The sequence below is a fragment of the Danio rerio genome, chromosome 23, assembly GCF_049306965.1.
Source record: "Danio rerio strain Tuebingen ecotype United States chromosome 23, GRCz12tu, whole genome shotgun sequence".
In the NCBI taxonomy this organism is placed as follows: domain Eukaryota; kingdom Metazoa; phylum Chordata; class Actinopteri; order Cypriniformes; family Danionidae; genus Danio; species Danio rerio.
In genome coordinates this window covers 40,853,784-40,875,000 of record NC_133198.1, presented here as the reverse complement: position 1 = coordinate 40,875,000, position 21,217 = coordinate 40,853,784, and the positions used below count along the sequence as shown (strand labels likewise).

Below are 21,217 nucleotides of genomic sequence, written 5' to 3'. Positions count from 1 at the left end.
TACGGTAATTAATCGTAAAAATGAAAAATTACTTTTAAAGTACTGGCGACCACAGCTGCTGTTTTTTTACCGTAAATTTTACGGATTTATTTCTTACAGTGTAGCACACATATGCAACAAACACCACATCAGAAAAACAATCTTTCTATTGAGAGCTACACATCTTTAATCTGCATGAATCATTAAGTCAATATTCAGCCTTCACCTCACTTATTTGAACTTTTGAACAACGAACATCACTTTAATACTCTTTACGCTGCACAAATAAAGAAATAAATCAATCTTAAAGCTAAATAAAACCTCGCATTTCATTCAAACTCATTTTAAGATCAGCTGTTATTCCAGATTCCCACTTTCATGGACAAACTGACAGAGGTGTAAAGAGTATCTGAAAACCATACTTGAGTGAGTAAAAGTACAGATGCCTTACTGTACAAATTACTCCATTACAAGTTGCAAGTCACCAATTCCAATAAGACTTGAGTAAATTATTAAAGTATTCGTTTTTAAAAAACTTAAGTATTTTACTCATACTGATTGTAGGCGGAAAGAACACAAGAAAGGTTGTATTTCTTAATACAGAAATACATTTTAGCAGGCGCTTCAGGCTCCCCCGGACAGCTTTTCCCCAGAGCTGTCTCCCTCTTGAACTCTGCCCCTCACTGACTCTTTTGCCCCCCCAATACACCCCCCACACTCCTCTTACTTAAACTCCTCACAATAACTGCACTATTTAACATTTGCACATTGAAAATTTGCACATATTCATTGCACTACATTACACTGATTTACTTACTGAACTGTGCATACCCACTGCACATGGACATTTGTAATTTTGTACACACCCACTGCACATATACATTTGTAATTATGTTTATTTATCTGCACAGTTCTGATTATTAATAGCAACCTGTACACATATTCTTATTCATCTATTGTAAATCTCTGTTCATAGCTAATACAACCTGTATATAATGTTCATAGTACATCCATCTGTAAATATCACCATAGTTTTTCTATAACTGCACTTTTTAACTCATACCTGTATCCTGCACTTATTGCTATTGCACTGCTGGTTAGACCTAAACTGCATTTCGTTGCATTGTACTTGTACATGTGTAATGACAATAAAGTTGAATCTAATCTAAATAATTTAACACCTTAATATTTTAAAATGGCAGCGCAAAATAGAACTTATAGTCTCAGTCAAACTCAAATGTTAAAAAAAAAAACACTAAAAAAAATAATAATAAAAAATAGTTAAACGTTGTAAAATGTAGTAAAAAAAAAAAAATAAGTTCATAACTGACTTTGATGTGATTCACCTCTCAGTAGGCATGGGACAATTACCGATTTCAAGGTATACCATGGTTTGGAAAAGTCAAGGTTTTAAAAAAAATTTCTGCAATACCGTTTTTTCCCATACCATAAGGTATGTGTCCGATTTTTTATTTACTTTTCATTTTTGTTTTGTTTTTAGGACAACAATATCTCAGCAGAAAAGATGCTGTTTTAAATTAAATTTAAATTTATACAAATGAAGACCGCAGAAATCAATAATTCATTTAGCCTGACACGTTTACTGCTCCAAAATATTTTAAATGTTTCTCAAAATAAAATTTATTGTGTTTAAAAGGGATTTTTTGTCGTTGTTTTTTTACCCAGACATTAAAAAGAATATATTTTAGAGCAGCAATCCCTTTACCGTGAAACCGTGATATTTTTATCCAAGGTTATCATAATCTTAGTCGGAATCTTATACCAGCCCATGTCTACTCAGAGGAGGGCAATATTTTTATTTAACTATACTAATAAGCATGTCACTGCTAATTAAGCTAAAATATAGTCATGTTATGTCGCAGTGGTTTTTGCCATATCAATAACTGTATTACCTTTTGTTAACATTATGCTTGCAATACCATTGTAAAGTCAGACACAATTTGAATATATTCACATTAAATTAACATTAAATAGACTCTTACCTCAATGTGTTTTCTCAAATTTGAGGATGAATTCTTAAAAGCACTTTTTTTTTCATGGTTCGTGGCAAACAAAGTAGACACTACATCCTGCACACTACATAAAGATGCCGACTTGTCGTGCACAATCACAATGTAATGAGTAACGATAAGTGTCCGTTCAAATGTAGTGGAGTAAAGATTACATATATTCAATCAAAAATGTAGTCAAGTAGAAAGTACACTGGAAAAAAATAGTTAAAGATGATTCCTTGGATTTTCTCAATTTTTTTACGTCAAGTGGTTGTAAGCAATTTATTTGGGCCAACTTTAAACAAACAAATTAAGTTGAACATTATTAAACTTAATTTGTGTAAATTCAACACAAATAAATTGTTTGCAACAGTTCTGCATGCAATACTTTTTTCAGTGTAAAAGTTGCTTATATTTTTGATACTCAGTACAAAGTAGCCAAAAAAATACTTAAGTTACGAAGTCCATTTACTCAAGTATTTTACACCACTGCAAACTGAAAAACCAAGGGACGACTATAGATGCAAAATTTTCCCATAAACAAATAATACATTCCTGCAACATTATATTATATTATATATATATATATATATATATATATATATATATATATATATATATATATATATATATATATATATATATATATATATATAATATATTTATATCATAAAAAACGGAGAAGAAAACTACTTTAAAACATCAATGGGCAGCACACATGAGCACAAAACACCACATCTAAGGAAAGCTTTCGAGTGAGAGCGACACATTTATAATTGACATGCATCAGTAAATCAATATTCAGCTTTCCCCTCCCTTATTTGAACTTTTGAACAACAAACATCCCTTTAATCGCTGCACAAATAAAGAAATAAATGAACCTTAAAAGCTCAAGTTTCATTCAAGCTTATTTTAGGATCAGCTGTGATTGCAGATTACATCCTATGGATGAACTGACTGAATTTATGAAGCGTAACAGAGTTCCCAAAGCATCTGATCTACTCACCATGGAATCGAGCGGCATGTCAAATGAGAGGTAGACCATGGTAATCTCTCAGCCGGGTTCACGGAGCCTGACCCATGCTAGAGCCAGCTGCTACGGTCACTCAAAGCCTCCTCTCCTCAAAACGCTCACAAAAACACAACTACTGCAGATCCAGCAACTCCCCAGACAAGTGTTCTTGAGCCAAAATGTGGTGTCCAAAATGATTTTTAAATCAGCACTCCCTCAGACTCCTATATAATGATGAAGGTGTATCAGGGTTCGCTTCTAGGTTTGTTTAAGTTTCATAATAAAGCTCAACCTGCAATGAGAGGTAAAGCCGTCCGACTGAGCTTCTCTGTCTGCATTACTGAATAAGACAGCCCAAACGTCATGGCAACTAGGAGGATCTTGTCCCATTGTGTGGGGCAGGAAAGAGAGGTGTGGCTGCTTAAAGACAGAGGGTCACATGTGAAGTGGGAGGGGAGAAGGGAGAACACATCCTGGAGGCTTAAAAACATCAATGTCTGTCTGCCAACATGTTTTTGAATACGAATTCATCCAAAGTTTAAAGAAGAAACAAGATTTGTACAAAGGATGTTACTACTGCTTGCAAAAATATATATGACAGTACATTGGATGGAAGAAGGTCGTCCAGATGTGACTCAGAGATTGGATACAGAGATTTAAACATGTCTATGTAATGGAAAAAAATGACTGCATATCTACAAATGAAACTGATAATTTTCTGAAGAGGTGGGAAAGTATTACAAGATATTTAGATGTGTACATTTAGAGGTTAATCAACCTATCACCATTGTAATCTGAGGTAACTACAGTACGACACTAAGTAACTTGATGTACAAATGTATCCCCTGAAAAGTATTTATGATGGCAGTACTCTTTATTTATTTTATTTTTTTTATTTTTTTTAACATTTTTATTTTTAATTATATTAAAATTTACAATATTATTATTATTTTATAATTTTATTTGCTCATCTGCAGGGGTTGTTCTGAAAAAATATATGTTAAAAAATCGTAATTAAAAAGTAAAAAAAAAGCTTACTTTAGGAGGTAAATAATGTTTTTTTTTCTAAAAATGTATGTTTAAATAAACAAACAAGGCATTATTTCATTTTAGAAATATGCTAATTTGCATATATTTCTAGCTCAAAAACTGAACATTATCCAATATAAAAGTATGGAGTATTTTGGGAATTTATATCACAGCATAATGTAGAAAATACTTCAAACAGCCATTTAAGAAAAAATACTTTTTTGTAGAATAATGTTAAACTATGCACAAACATATGCTTCAGAAGACCTGAATAACGCTGTGAAGTGTGGTCTGTTTAAGTGCTGTTTAATTGGAGATTTATGGCTCATTGCAGGTTGTTTCTTTAAAACTATGTATTGTTATAGAAAACAACATACATAAACAGATAACATGCAACAACATTTATCTACATTTATCTACATTTATCTATCTATTTTGAATGTTTACTTTAGATTGAAGAAAAAAAAGTCTTAAAATTAACTGGTACATTAAAAAAAACGTAAATATCTTGACTTAATTAAATATCCTAATTATATTTTATCTTATAAATATCTAGACATCATTTAAAGGGAGTTTCAAATGATCCTCATGTTTTCTAATGAATCGAAAGTGAGAACAGTGTGTCATTCCTGTGCATTGAATGACTTCCCAGCATCCTTTTCTTTCCTAAAAGTTACAAGGAAATGACCTTGGCAATATGAAACTGGGGAAAATCCCAGACCATAATACTTGCTACGACAAGTCTCAAATAACTGGATGGTTGAAAGAAAGACAAAATATAGATCAAGAATTCAAAGATACAGGCAACTTCAATTTGAAATCCAAGTTCACATCAAAAAATATTAAAGAATCCTTCAATAGTGCAAGCAGAAAAAAATATGCTTCAATTAATTTACTCAACAGCAAAATCTGCAAAAAAAGTTTGTTAAAATAAATCTCAATTGTCCTTTTTTAATATTAATTAAGGTCAAATAAAAAAAATCATTATTGTATCTGAGTGGATGCACAGATTTCATACGTAAAATATTTAAATAAAATGAAATAAAATAACTTAAAGAATATATAAATAAACAAATGTACAAACAAACAAACAAACTAATAAACAAGAGCGAACAAACAAACAAATGAAGGTAAAAAAAGAATTAAATAAATAATGAAAAAACAAAAGAAAAATTTATGAACAAACAAATGAAGGAATGGACAGACAAACGAACAAACAAAAAACAAACAATCAAACAAACAAACGGATAAACGAAAAAACAAATGAACGAACAAAGAAACGAACAAACAAATGAACGAACAAAGAACAAACAAACGGGTGAACGAACAAACAAATGAACAAACAAACAAAAAACAACCAAACAAACAAATGAATGAACAAGCAAGCAAACAAACAAACAAACGGAAGAACAAATAGAGAAACAGACGAACAAAGAAACGAATGAACGAACAAACAAAAATGTATGAATGAACAAACAAATGAATAAACAAACAAACATATGAACAAACAAATGAATGAACAAACAAAAATATATGAACGAACAAACAAATGAATAAACAAACAAACAAACGAATGAACAAACAAACGGACAAACAGACGAACAAACAAACGGACGAAGCGACAAACAAACAGATGCACAAACAAATGGACGAACAAATGGACAGACAGATGAACGAACAATGAACAAACAAATGAACGGATGAACGGACAAATAAAAAAACAAACAAATGAAGGAACAAACGAACGAACAAACAAATGAATGAGTGGACAGACAAACTAATGGACAGACAGACAGACAGACAGACAAACAAACAAACAAATGAATGAACAAACAAGTGGACAAACAAACAAACGGACTAACAAACAATGAGACAAACTAATGGACAGACAGACAAACTAAACAAACAAATGAATGAAGGTACAAACGAACGCACAATCAAATGAACGAATGGACAGACAAACTGATGGATGGACAAATAAACAAATGAAAAAACAAACAAACAAATGAAAAAAGGAATGAAAAAATAAATCTACTTTTAAAAAGACAGATTAAAAAGTCAGATTAAAAGTAAACTAGTGCGGTAACTTTAAATCCCACAGCTGAGTAATCAGCTATCAATCTTTTTTCCACCTAGTTAAAATTTGACTACTGACCACAACATACTCCTAAACCTTGAATACGAGACCCTGATTACTGGGAAATGATTCATGCAGTGGCTTTTTTTTAAACTCAAAACATCTCTAAACAACATAGTTTAACTCTGGATAAAAGCAGCTTTTGATCAAGCTTAAACCAATGATGAAACAAAGAAAGAGAAATAGAAAAGCTTAAATAATAGTAAAAAAAAACATGTTAGACAAACACCAAACTGACCAGGTCACTTCTCATCTACTAACTTTACCTTGAGTGTCAACACAGGACTTGTCTCAGGGTCAACGACACCCATAGTGTCGCCCACTTCAATTAGTCAAAGCGGAGGCAGAACAAAGAGCCATTGACGCTTAAGGACAGATGATTAATCAGTGATCAACACAGCGATACAGTCTTATCGTCCGAGCAGATAACGGTGTCTGTCGAGCACCGAGGCCCAGACTTGTGTCTAATGATGCTCAGTGGATTCCATTACGTGTACATTCAGTTTCCATTACACATCACCACGTTGCATCTTCCTATTCCGGCCAAACATTGGCCAAATGTGGAGCAATTCAAACGATGCTGGAAAGGAGGTCAACCAGTCATTGAAACAACAATGAAGCTACAAGTGTGAACCATCATGGACCTTGTTTAAAAGTATGTTGAATATACAGTAGACTTTAATGCAGAATTAAACAAAATTAAACAAATAAAATGAATTAAAATTTTATGACTTCCGCAAAATCATCTGAATAATCAGCTGTGCTTTCAGTGACATTTTCTTAGTAGTTGTGTGTGTGTGTATATATATATATATATATATATATATATATATATATATATATATATATATATATATATATATAAAATTATATTTTATATATATATATATATATATATGTGCGTGTGTGTGTATATTATTATTATTATATTACTACTATTATTATTATTCATATATATAAAGCATGACAATAGATGTGCATCATTAAAATAAAAACATTGAATTTAAAAAAATGTATGCCGATGGGCATGAATTCATCTTGATTGTTTAAGTGTCTGTTGTAATTATATAATAGTAAAGAAATAAGAAAATAAACGGAAAAAAATAATGAATGAATAAATGATGTGCAGCATTGGAATAATATAAAATAAAAAAAAACTAGATTTAATATTCCCTCTACCGATGGGCATAAATTCATCTTAGGTGTTTGAAGTGTCTTTATAATTGTAAAGAAAAGTAAATTAATGGAAAAAAATAAAATAAAATAATAATAAATAATAATTAAAAAAATAATAATAAATAAATAGCATAAAATAAACTAAACAAATATTATAAAATATTTCTCTCTACTGATTGGCATAAATTCATTTTAGAGGTTTTCAAGGGTCTGTTACATAAATATATCTGTAAGCAAATAAGTAAATTAATGAAAAAAATAATAAATAAATGATGTGCAGCATTTGAATAAAAAAAAAAAAAATATATATATATATATATATATATATATATATATATATATATATATATATATATATATATATATATATATATATGTATAATGAATATATGTAACTGAATAAATTATGTAAAGCATTGGAATAAAAAAAAAAAATATATATATATATATATATATATATATATATATATATATATATATATATATATATATATATATATATATATATATATATATAAATAACATAAAATGAAATAAATGAATAAATAAATGAATAAATCACACTCATGGAGTATGATAAACTGCTTTTACCTGACACTTTGTTAGTGAGGGACTCTTGACAGAAACTTGACTCGGCAAACCAGGATCCATGTGGAGAAGATCCCAGCTGTGCCATGAGGACAGACGTCCAAAACGCACCATGATCCAAACACGAGGGCCTGCTGGGCATTAAAGTGGATGTCCTACACTAAACCACAGCAGTGCACATCCGAAGAACAGAGCCAAGAGACCAGCAAGAAACCCTGACATGTGCTCAAGATGAGAGAACTTTATATGCTTTTGCTTTTTGACTTCATCAATCTCAATACTCCTCCCATCTCAAGTCTTTGTCCGCATTGTAACACACAGATGATGATCCCTCCTACTGCAGATACTCAAAACAGCTCTTCACTAGATGATGATGATCAGATTGCAAAACAAATCTAAATTTAAATCTTTATCTTCATATAAAAGTATGAGGTGCATCAGGGCTCGCTATAAGGTCCGTTCTAATTTCGCTTCGAGTACATTTATCTTGCAGTATCAAAAAAGATCTCATTATTTTTTTATATATACAAATATAAAATTAAGAGGCACATCAGGGACCACTATTGGGTCCGTTCTAGTTTCCCTTGGAGTACAATTATCTTGAAGCAGTATTAAAAATATCCCATTCTTTTTAATGTATACACAAATATAAAATTATGAGGTGCATCAGGGCTCACCATTAGGTCCGTTCTAATTTCACTTTGAGTACATTCACCTTGGAGCAGTATCAAAAATATCCCATTCTTTTTAATTTATATACAAATATAAAATTATGAGGTGCATCAGGGCTCACCATTAGGTCCGTTCTAATTTCACTTTGAGTTCATTCACCTTGGAGCAGTAACAAAAATATCCCATTCTTTTTACTTTGTATACAAATATAAAATTATGAGGCACATCAGGGATCACTATTGGGTCTGTTCTAGTTTCACTTGAAGTAAATTTATCTTGATGCAGTATCAAAAATATCCCATTTGTTTTTCTTTATATACAAATATAAAATTAAGAGGCACATCAGGGATCACTATTGAGTCCGTTCTAGTTTCCCTTGGAGTACATTTATCTTGAAGCAGTATCCAAAAAATTTAAACATTTTTTTACTTTATATGCAAATATAAAACTATGAGGCACATCAGGGCTCACTATTAGGTCCGTTCTAATTTCACTTTGAGTACATTTATCTTGGAGCAGTATCAAAAATATCCCATTCTTTTTACTTTGTATACAAATATAAAATTATGAGGTGCATCAGGGTTCGTTATTGGGTTCATTCATGTTTCAATTATGTTGTTGCGAATAAATATATAAATATCTTATTATTATAAATAAATATCTTATTCTGTTCACTTTATATACAAATAACTAGAATGAAATGTAGAATAAAAAAATGTTGACCATTACACTTGATGGCAAAAAAGTCAAATAACGTTTTTTTTTATTATTATTTTAAAACAATGAGACATTTTCCTCATTACCTTAATCCAACACATCACACTATAATAGATAAATGTAATGAATTAAATACAATCTAAAATCACTTAATTTATTTGTTTAGAAAAAAGCTAAATATGTCACAAAATATTCCTTCTGATTGTATTATTTGTATTAAATTGATAGCATGTTAAATACATTTACCATGGTATGCACTTACGGTTGTTTTTGCTATTGAAGCGTGGTATAACAATCATAATTTATTACAAAACATAATACAGAATTAACTAAATACTATAAAAGGAAATTTTCACATTGTCTTAAAGATTTCAGATTGATCCCGCTAGTTTCCCATGAAGATAAGAGCCGTTTTGTCTTAAGTCATGTTTTGTTCTATTGTCTGCAAACACTGAGTGTTAACAGTCAGAAACTAATTGCATGGTAATTGTGTTAACTCCACAAGAGTGCCGATCACACGCGGGGGTCAAGAGATCTCTTCTTTGTTGATATCACAGGTAAACAGCTGATTACTACTGTTTGCTCTGGTTTCTTGCTAAATGTGTGAAATTGAGAATCAGAGATATGCAATACGGGCATTTTTGGCTCAAAGCTTGGAATAGTTATTATACAGCTTAAACAAAACATTAAACAACTGAATCCTTTAGGGAGGGAAAAATGATGCTGATTAAATCTGTCTGCTCCGACACTCACCTCTACCCTGTGATATTAATACACTTTTGAACCAGTCTCTTATCAGAGAGTTCAAATGGGAAGAGGAAAAGACTCATTTCCTGCAGTCTGCAGTTTATCCAGACCTCTGATACCCAGTTCACTGACCGACATCTGATCAAACACACTGTTTCCCAATGTAATGCTTCTCTGGCAGCTTTTAGATATTTGATTCACTGCAATGTAAATATAGCTGCAGCTATGTGACGTTGCGCGACCCACCTTTGTTCACTGTGCGACCCACAGTTTGAAAACCCCTGCTGTAAACAATCGAAAAATTGCTTAAGGGGGCTAATAATATTGACCTTAAAATGGTTTTAAACATCATTTAAACTGCTTTCATTCTAGCCGAAATAAACAAATAAGACTTTCTCCAGAAGAAAAAAAAACATTAAAGGAAATTCAGTGAAAATTGTTTTGCACTGTTAAACATCATTTGAGAAATATTTGATATAGAAAACATTCACATGAGGGCAAATAATTAAAAATTTTGGCCACAAGAGGGCCGTGATATTTACAGATGCTTGTGTTATAAGAACATCTAAATCAAAGTTACGTTGAAGAAAACAGCATTCGGAAAACCTGCTTTCGCGATACACTTGTCTTTCAGCCTCTGGGATTGTAAAAGTCATCACACGACATCAAACGCTGGTGCTTCAAAGGTCACAGGATCTGGCCAATCAAACCTCAAAGAGGAGTCCTGGAGTCAGCGCCGCACCAATAATCCCAGGGGTTATGGGTTTCTTTCTAAAGGTCAGACTTTGGTGAGGGGGCAAGGCACAGTGGGCGAGTTACCACATACAGGTCAAACGCGCTCGCAGACAAAAACAGAGCTGCTCTCATAAAAATTCCAACAGAATAGCTGGCGGATGAGCTGAGGATTCCAGCAGTGGGATATTGAGACGGTTTGTGCACATCAGCAGAGATTTTAATATATTAATAATGTCAGAGCAATCATTATAATATACCAGTAAGGTGAAGTGAAGTTAACTGGGTAAGAGCAGGTGCAAAGAATTCATAGTGGTCAAAGATATTAATGTTATGAAGTAGGGGTATATTATTTGTTGTTCAATAATTTGGGCTGAGTACCATCCTTTTTAAAGAAAGTAATGGCTAGTGTGCTGAATTTACAATAAATACATTTATATTGTTGATGCATTTTTAAAAATGTAATTATGAATTATTATTTTTTAAACCATCCATTCATCATGAAGAATTGGGGAAAATAATTGAGGGCTTCCAAAATTAGGCCTTTCAATTTTGTTGATAATATAAAATAAATAAATAAATAAATAAATAAATAAATAAATAAATAAATAAATAAATAAATAATAATGATGATGATGATGATGACGATGATTAATAATAATAAAAGTAATAATAATGATAATGATGATTAATAATAATAATAATAATAATAGCAATAACAGTAATAATAGTAATAATAATAATAATAATAATAATAATAATAATAATAATAATAATAATAATATTATTATTTTTATATTCATTATTATCATCATTGTTAATTATAATAAAAATAATAACAACAACAACAACAATAATAATAATGATGATAAAAAAAATAATAGCAATAATGGTAATAATAACAATGATGATTTACAATAATAATATTAATAGTGATGATGATTATGATCATTAATAATAATAAGAAGAAGAGTAAGAAAAATAATAAAGATTATAATGATGATGAATAATAATAAATAAGAATAGAAATAAGTTATAATAATAACAATAATGATGATGATGATGATGATAATAATTAATAAAAAATAATAAAACTAATAATAATAATTATTATTATCATTATCTTCATCATTTTTCCTAATAATAATAACAGTTATATATATATATATATATATATATATATATATATATATATATATATATATATAAAATATATAATTATAATAATAATAAATAATAATAACAGTTATAATAATAATAATAATGATAATGATGAGGATGTATTAATAATAATAATATTAATTATTATTTTTTATTTTAATGTTATTATTATTTTTGTCTTTATTATTATTAATCATCATCATCATCATCAAAATCATTATTATAAAATAATAAATGATAAAGGATGTAAAACGAGAGGAATTCATAAAATTTTTAAATATATGAAAGTAGACAGTTGTTTTCAATTATAATAAAATATGCACTAATATAATTTTACATATATATATATATATATTTTATCAAACAAACGCCACCTTGGCAAGATTAAGAGGCTATTTTCAAAAACATTTTAAAAATCAAAACATTTGTGTAAAGGAAAAAAAAATAGCAATTAATTTTTACTGGAAAATACATTTGAAATCTATCTGGATGCTGCTAACTTCTTTACTCAGTCTAATGTAATGCTAAAAAATAAATCCATTCCTTAAAAAGTTCACACATTGTGTTATTTGCATATAATGGCCAACAACAATGAGAACTGCGTAATGGAATGATAAGTAATGTCCTGCTGGAAAACTAGGGGGTGGTGGAACCTAAAAAATTAGCCAGCTGATACCATGATGCAAATTCTACCTTATCGAGTAAATGTGTATAACATGCAAAACCACAATCCACGAATGACCCCAGAAGCCACGTCTGCGAAAGTAGAAGTAGAAACGATGACCTTCTGTGTCTTTGTGGAAATATGGACAGTTCACCCAAAAATGATCATTTCATTTAGTAATCCTAACACCCAAAGCGAACCTCTGCCAACTGTGGAATGACATCACATTCGCTGCGCGCACTCCAGCAAACTAGCAAACACAGAGTATAAATCAGCCTTTACTCATCACTAACCAGTTTGAGCTGCTTTCTTCTGTTGAACACAAAAGAAGATATTTTGAAAAATGTCCCAGTGGATACTATTGAGGTCAATGGTTTTAGGTTTCCAAGTCTAAGATTAGCAATTTCCAACATTTTTCAAAATATCTTTTTTTGTGTTCAACAAAAAAACTAAACAGTTTTGAAACGACTTTAGGGTGAGTTATTCCTACACTTTCGTCAATTGGTGAAGTCTGTTTCCCGCCACTGGCTTGCTTGGTTTGGGACTTGTGGAGCTGCGCATCGATGGATTTGCTCTTCAGTGTTTGGACTTTCAGCAGTGAATATTAAACCACACTGAACTGAATTAAACTGAACTCTAAAAACTGGACTGACGCAGTTTCAATGTACTAGAACTTCTATGTGAAGCTGCTTTGACACAATTTACATTGTAAAAGTGCCATAGAAATAAAGATTAATTGAATTGCGTAATTAAATATTCATTTTTAAAGTTAGCTATCTGTTTAAAGGCAAATATAACTAACTAAATAAAGTTTAATGTCTGATCACTAAAAATTTTGTCCTTAACCGAAAAAAGAAACTCATACAGGTTTGGAAGCACTTTATGGTTATTAAACAGTGATTAAATATGAATATTTAGGTGAATTATCCATTTAAAGTAAAAAAATATATATCTTTTAAATAAATCAGATTCAGTGTCTGATCATTGAGCTTTTGTCGTCAACAGAAAAAAGAAACTCATACAAGTTTTGGAAGCACTTTAGGGTGAATAAATTGTGATTAAATGTGTATTTTTGGGTGAATTATCCATTTAAAGTAAAAAATAAAAAATAAAATAAAATAAAATAAATAAATAAATAAATAAAATTCAGTGTCTGATCATTTAGCTTTTGTCCTCAACAGAAAAAAGACACTCATACAAGTTGTGGAAGCACTTTAGGTTGAATAAACAGGGATTAAATATGTATTTTTGGGTGAATTATCCATTTAAAGTAATAAATAAATAAATAAATAAATAAATAAATAAATAAATAAATAAATAAAATTCAGTGTCTGATCATTGAGCTTTTGTCCTCAAAAAAGAAACTAATTTAAAAAAAATATGAATTTTTGGGTGAATTATCCTTTTATAGTTAAAAAAAATATTAAATAAATCAAATTCAGCTTTTTTCCTCCACAGAAAAAAAAACACTCATACAAGTTTTGGAAGCACTTTAGGGTAAATAAACAGGGATTAAATATGATTTTTTGGGTGAATTATCCATTTAAAGAAAAAATAAATAAATAAATAAATAAATAAATAAATAAATAAATAAAATTCAGTGTCTGATCATTGAGCTTTTGTCCTCAACAGAAAAAAGAAACTCATTAAAAAATATATGAATTTTTGGGTGAATTATCCTTTTATAGTAAATAAAAAATATTAAATAAATCAAATTCAGCTTTTGTCCTCCACAGAAAAAAAAACACTCATACAAGTGTTGGAAGCACTTTAGGGTGAATAAACAGTGATTAAATATGATTTTTTTGGTAAATTATCCATTTATAGTAAAAAAAATATTAAATAAATCCAGTTCAGTGTCTGATCATTGAGCTTTTGTCCTCAATAGAAAAAAGACACTCGTAATAGTTCTGAAAGCACTTTAGGGTGAATAAATAGTGATTAAATATGAATTTTTGGTTTAACTCGAATTAAAGGAAGTAAATCAAATTCAGTGTCTGAGCGGTGAGGTTTTCTTCCTAATTAGCCAGTTCAGAAAACCTAGAAAAACAAATGCAATACCTGCGCAATACTCTTCCGACACGCATGGGCTTGTTTTATGATGTTACGTAACTGAAATTCATCCAGAGCAAAGCAAAAGCCTGATGGGGATGACACAACCTGAACCCTCCGCTCTGAAGTTTTTTTATTGCTAAGCCTGAAGATTCAGCCTCAAATCACAGCAAAACAATTCATCAGCAGGCCAACAATTATCTCTCAGATGCCTGGATGTCCATGTTTGTACCTGCACACATGGACTTGCGTTCAGGCTTGTCTTTTTCCATGAGTGAATCTTTACTGGGTATTACAGCAGAGCCAGGGGAAATTTAGCCCTGTGATGTTGAAAGAGTACTCAGTCATTTCTGCAGAAAAAGAGCTCGAAAATACCACAGAATCTCCTCAAGTGGCGGAGATACACTTACTAAACTTCCTGTATGAGGTCATGTGTTGTGAAGAGGATGGTTTACAAAAAACTGCCACCTTAAAAGGAAGAGGAACTGAGGTGTTTGGAAATCATGAAATGTATATGTCTAGAAGGAGAAAAGCAAACTGTTTACTTTAGAGAGAGAAGAGGGGGAAATGGTGTTGGGAAACTAAATTATGACTAAAAGCACTACAAGAGATTTGTGTTAGGATAATTAAATAAAATACAGCAAAAAAATTTAAATAAATATTAGAACTCAATAAAACCAAATAAAAAAAGAATATTTTGGAGGCTTAAAAAAGAAATACAAACAAAACTAAATTAAGACTAAAAACACTAAAGTAAAACACCGTAGTAAAAATAAATAGGGCAAAAACTAAAAATTAATCGTACAAAAATAAATAAATTAAATGTTATAATTGCAAAATATTATATTTTGTAATTGCAAAATATTACAAAATTTTAATTTGTAATTGCAAAATATGTAAAAAAAAAATAAAAAAATAAATGTAATAATAAAATAAAAAATTCAAATAAAATAAAATATTATTTTTTTTTAAATTAAATATTATTTATTTTATTAAAAATGCTAATTAAAATATTTTGTAATCGTAAAAAATGCAAAAATATAAATAAATATTACAACTCAATAAAACCAAATAAAAAAACTACTATTTTGCAGGGTAAAAAAGCTAAATTACAAATAAAAGTAAATTATGACTAAAAACACTAAAGTTAACCACTGTTGAAAAAATAAACAGTGCAAAACTAACTGTATTTGTATAAAGTGTGTGCATATACATGTCAACTATCTTAGGTATTTTCTTTATCTGTAATAGTAATTGTGAATCCTGCTCAGTTGCAGAAAATGTAAATAAAGTGGGGGGAAAATAAATAATAAATAAAATCAAATAATAATAAGTAGCAGTTAAAGTCAGAATGCTCCAAAAATAGAGAGAGAGAGAGAGAGAGAGAAAAAAAAGATAAGATGTGAAAGGCTTGAGTGTGTGTAGACAGACAAAGCAGCATGACTGACCAGTATGTCGACGCTGTCTCTGCGGGGCAGGGAACTGTGCTCTGGTTTGTCAGTGGCTGGCGTGAGGATGTAGACGCTGCCCCCTACTGACGGCTTGATGTTGGGCAGGCTGAGCGAGCGCAGATCCTTAACACTCTGTTCCACCTTCAGCTCATCGCCAGGTCGAGCTGTGTACACACACAAACAAAGATTCAACTACAACAGCAAACAATGTTATAAAATGCTATGCTCACCAAACAGACCGAACAATATTTTATAATGCATAAATGTTATTAAATGTTTAAAATGCAGAAAAAAATACATATCAGAATGCAATACACACTGTTAAAAATATCTGTAAATTAATAGTTTTGTGATTAACAAGTGTTTTATTAACGGTTGTGAATTGCATTATAGGATGTTGAACTCTGCTCTGTCGAATTTTGGTGTTCAAATTCAACTCTACAGTTTAACAAAGTGATTTTATTGACATTTCAGTAGTAACTTCATCTATTCATGACTATACAACCATGTGCCTGTGATAAACTGGTACCGATGTTGATTAGAACAAGAGGATGAGATACGTTTCAAACCATGTCACAATCTGTAATAACATTCTCACCTTTCACTTTGAGATAACGTCCACCAAAACGGAACGCCTCGAAGTCAAGAGACAATGGAGTGTTGGACTGATCCAGGAACAGATCGACTCGGAACAATTCAATGCCCTTCCGCTCAAAAATGGGCCCAAGCACCTCTCTAAACAACAAAATGATCAAATTAATTAACATTTACAAAGCAATCATAGTGTTACTAGTAGGGTTGGGTATCGTTTAGGTTTTTTCAATACCGGTGCTAAATCGATACTTTTAAAACAGTACCAGTGCCTAAACCGATACTTTTTAGCCACAAAATTAATCGACAAAAAATATATACATTTATCATTATAATAATATGCATGTTGGTGTGTCAGAATCCTTGCATGTAAAATATAGCTATACTGTAAAATGTTTAGTTTAAGCAAATTAGATGAAATCGATCTTGCGTGTTGATGAAGTGAGTCGCTCGCCGCATGCGCCGTACTGCGGCTTTGCCTTCTATAAGCTACAATAACAAACAACTGACAGGGCTGACATCCGTATCCCTCAAAGCTGTTTAGAATTAAACATTTAGAGATGGTTTGACAACGCCTACTTATGTGGCCCCTTAACGCACACCTTTATGCTTTTTAAGGGCGCCACACAGCGGAAGCGCCGCAGCACGGCGCGCACATGACAGTTGATAGCATCATACACCAGACGTGCACATTCGCGTGTTATTTAAACTGAAACATTTGGCGCTTGGATGGTTCTCTGTGGCCTGAGGCGCTTCTGGTGTACAACCTTTACGTTCTTGTTGCAGCACCGAAATTAGGCACTGAAATTCATATGCTGATTTGATCCGGCGCATATTGGTTCCAAAGGTACAGGTGCCATTATGGTACCGGGTTTCGGTACCCAACCCTAGTTACTAGCATTGTAAAGTCTAATAAACACCCTTTCACACCTTTAAAAAGACAAAGTACGTACATCTGGGAGGTTGGCAAAAAAATGTTCTGCAACTTTTTGCATAATTTCTGATGACATATTCTGAGAATATATTGCATATATAGTTGAAACCAGAAGTTTACATACACTCTAAAAAAAGGAACATAACCATTAAAAAAAAAATAAGTCTGATGGTAAATCATACTAAATGTTTACTATTTTAAATTCGTTAGGATTACCTAAATTATTTAAATTTGTTAATGCCAGAATAATGAGATTTTTTTTTTATTTTTTGAGAATTTTTTATTAATTTCTACACAGTCAAAATTTTGCACACATTTTCTTGTTATTTTTTTAGCTTTGCTTTTTAAAATGTATAAGTTCAAATGTCAATGTTTTAGGCATCCTTCTACAAGCTTCTCACAATAGTTTGAAGGAATTTTGGCCCATTCCTCCTGACAGAAAAATATTTGACCAGATATTTTCCAAGACACTTCTATACAGTTTGAACTGACATTTAAAGGCTTAACTAGGCAAGTTATTGTATATCGATGGTTTGTTCTATAGACTATCAGAAAAAAATATATAGCTTAAAGGGGCTAATAATTTTGACCTTAACCTGTTAGCCAGCACTCAATTTTGGGGATTTACACTTACCTAACTTTAAATAGTAACAATTCCTGACTCCAGTAAGCTACAACCACAAATGTATCATTGGAAAGAGGACACTTTGAGCTTTACTGTGGTAAAAGGAGGCGTTACATGTTAAAAAATATAAAAAGTTATTTATTATGAAGTCATGAGAAAAAAATTGTATTGTGTTTAATATTTGTTTTCCATATAGAAACACAGGAAAACATTTATGTAATGTCCTAGAAAAAAACTATGACTTGAAAGCTAAGTATTTCATGACGTTAATATATTAAATTTGATGAAGACAGCATGCAAAATTAGATTTCTGTTAAAAGTTTTCCAACGCTATGCTGATATCCTTTTCTTCCTCACCATCAGAAATGATCAAAAATGATCTTCCCAGAGTAAAATGGTTTTTAAAAAATTAAAACTGCTTTTATTCTGGCTGAAATTAAAAAATAAGACTTTCTCCAGAAGAAAAAATATCATCAGAAATGCTGTGAAAATTTCCTTGCTCTGTTAAACATCATTTGGGAAATATTAAAAAACAAAAGAGAGAAAAAAAAATTAATTAAAGGGGTCTAATAATTCTGACTTTAACTGCCAACTAAAAAGTTACTTATTTATATAATGCCTAAGCTGAATGTTTAGGCCCTTCAGAAATTCTAATAATATACTGATTTAATGCTTAAGAGACATTTACAAACACTCAGAATATGTTTGCTGTTTGTTTAAACTACCTAAAATAAGCTGAAACAACACAAATCGATTGTGAGGAAGCCAGCTTTTATTTCTTACAGTGAATGTTGAAACACATATATTTTTTAAAATTTGTGTGGAAAACTTGATTCGTTTCAGTTTTCCAGTCTATAAAAAGTTTAACATAACAGCAGGTTTTTTGAAGTATGAGATAGCATAATATTTCATATTAAAAGTCACCACAAATCAATGCAATGATTTATTCCCAATTAAAATAAAATTAAACAAAAATCTATTGCTTATGCAATGTACAGTTGAAGTCAGAATTATTCGCCCTCCTGTGATTTGTTTTTTTTAATATTTCCCAAGTGTTGCTTAACAGAGCAAGGAAATGTTCACAGTATGTCTGATAATATTTTTTCTTCTAGAGAAAGTCTTATTTGTTTTAGTTTGGCTAGAATAAAAGCAGTTTTTACTTTTTTAAACACCATTTTAACGTCAAAATCATTAGCCCTTTTAAGCTAGATATTTTTTGATAGTCTAAAGAACAAACCATCGTTATACAATAACTTCCCTGATTACCCTAACTTTTATATACATTTCGGAAGTAATTTATTCCAAGCTTTAAACATAAACTGTGCTGTTTTAAATTTAACCAAATCATTGAACTTAAGTGTCTTCAATTTAAAAAATAAAGGATTTGTTTTATAACTTTTTTCTGCATTGTACATAAGGATTGTAAATTAAATTTATACGTATTCCCCCAAATTTCAGCACAATAACTCATGTATGACAACATAAGTGTGTTATATAATACACACATTGATTTATTGTCCAGGATAAATCTTGCTTTATTGCTACAGTTTTTACTAATTTTGATATCACATTATTTATTTGCGATTTCCAACTAATTTTATGATCCAATAAAACACCAAGAAACTTAAGTATACTCTTTCTATAACTTCATTATCAATTTGTAAATCTATATTATGACTACTTTTTTAATTTCCCAAATAACATAACCTTTGTTTTACTTATATTAAATGACAATTTGTTTAGGTCAAAACACAATTTCCATTTATTAATTTCTGTTTTAATCAACTCCGTAAGTTTTGGTAAATAGGGTATAAGCCGAGCTAGTGTTGTTCCCAAACTGATAAACTTCCGGTGACCTGTTATTCTGAGTTTTTTTCCATTTTATATGGTTCCTTTTGCAGCATCGATGTTGTAACGCAATTAAAATACAATCGGTTAAACAGACTTTGGCATTAATTTAGTTGCTCAAACGTAAAACGAGACAAAAAGCTGTTTACTCGAACGCGCCTGTCAGAATCGGCAGGTTAGCGCAGAAGCTCAATTGAATATACTAGGGTAAAATAAATGCTCATATTATAAAGACATGGTGGAGAAAATGTAATTTAATGCAGTGCTTCTTGTACAATCAGAGACCCACTTTATATTGGATATCAATCAGCCAGTGGAGATTGCAGATTTTTAAAGAAAACAGACCAATTTTGCAATGGCATTCAGTTTACCGGAAGCTGTTAACCCAGGTTAATGGCAAATTAAAAGTCCTACTAGCATACTTCGGCATATACCCTATTATTCCCAGAACAAAAAATACTTGTATCATCTGCAAATAAAATAAACTTAACTCTGATATCTTACATATATCATTAATGTAAATTATAAGCAACATTGGACCTAAAACTGATCCTTGTGGTATGCCAAAATTTACATTTGGGTATAAAGATTTATGATTGCCAATTTCCATGAACTGTTGCCTATTTTTTAATAACTAAATTAAATTAATTTACTCAATTTATTATTATCCTGAAGCACTAAGGTTGTGTGTTCGAATCCTAGACTACTACCTAGATTCATTCACAAACTGACCGTAACGTCTTCTTCTTGACTGCGGGGACAATCTCTGTGTCAATGTCAATGTTGAGGTCAAACTTGAGACTGAAGCACTCCCTCCTCGGGTTCTACAGGGGGCGATAAAACAACACTGGTCAAAGGTGAACATCAAACAGACCATCATGCATTCATTTACGCTGAACTTAAAATGTGATAATCTTAAGAAATCTTTTTAATGGACCGCATCCTGGAGCTGGTGACTCAAAGATGTGTCATTTCCTGTTCACCGTTGCACAGGGAAGACCACATTCAAGTTTCTACTTGCACAGTCAAACTGCTGGTGAGGAATATGAATGTGCATTCGGTTTGGGACCAGAGTTTTTGTATTGTTTTT

The 21,217-nt window shown here is 30.9% G+C and overlaps 1 protein-coding gene across 11 annotated transcripts in view; it reads right to left on the bottom strand.

The window, feature by feature from the left end:
• Nucleotides 1-21,217, bottom strand: part of plekhg5b (pleckstrin homology domain containing, family G (with RhoGef domain) member 5b) — a 147,871-nt gene that overhangs the window by 35,154 nt on the left and 91,500 nt on the right. For 9 of the 11 annotated variants that reach the window (XR_012398684.1, XR_012398685.1, XM_017353688.4 and 6 more), the window contains 3 exons: nt 20,860-20,951; nt 16,728-16,864; nt 16,127-16,293 (listed from right to left, as the gene is read on the bottom strand). Coding sequence is in view for 8 of the 11 variants with exons in the window: in XM_017353688.4 (XP_017209177.2) it covers nt 16,127-16,293; nt 16,728-16,864; nt 20,860-20,951 (396 nt within the window). In the remaining 3 variants the exon portion in view is untranslated. Of the gene's footprint in view, nt 1-2,997; nt 3,346-16,126; nt 16,294-16,727; nt 16,865-20,859; nt 20,952-21,217 lie in introns of those variants that run through there. The other 2 variants (XR_012398686.1, XM_073939310.1) reach the window with 1 other exon arrangement.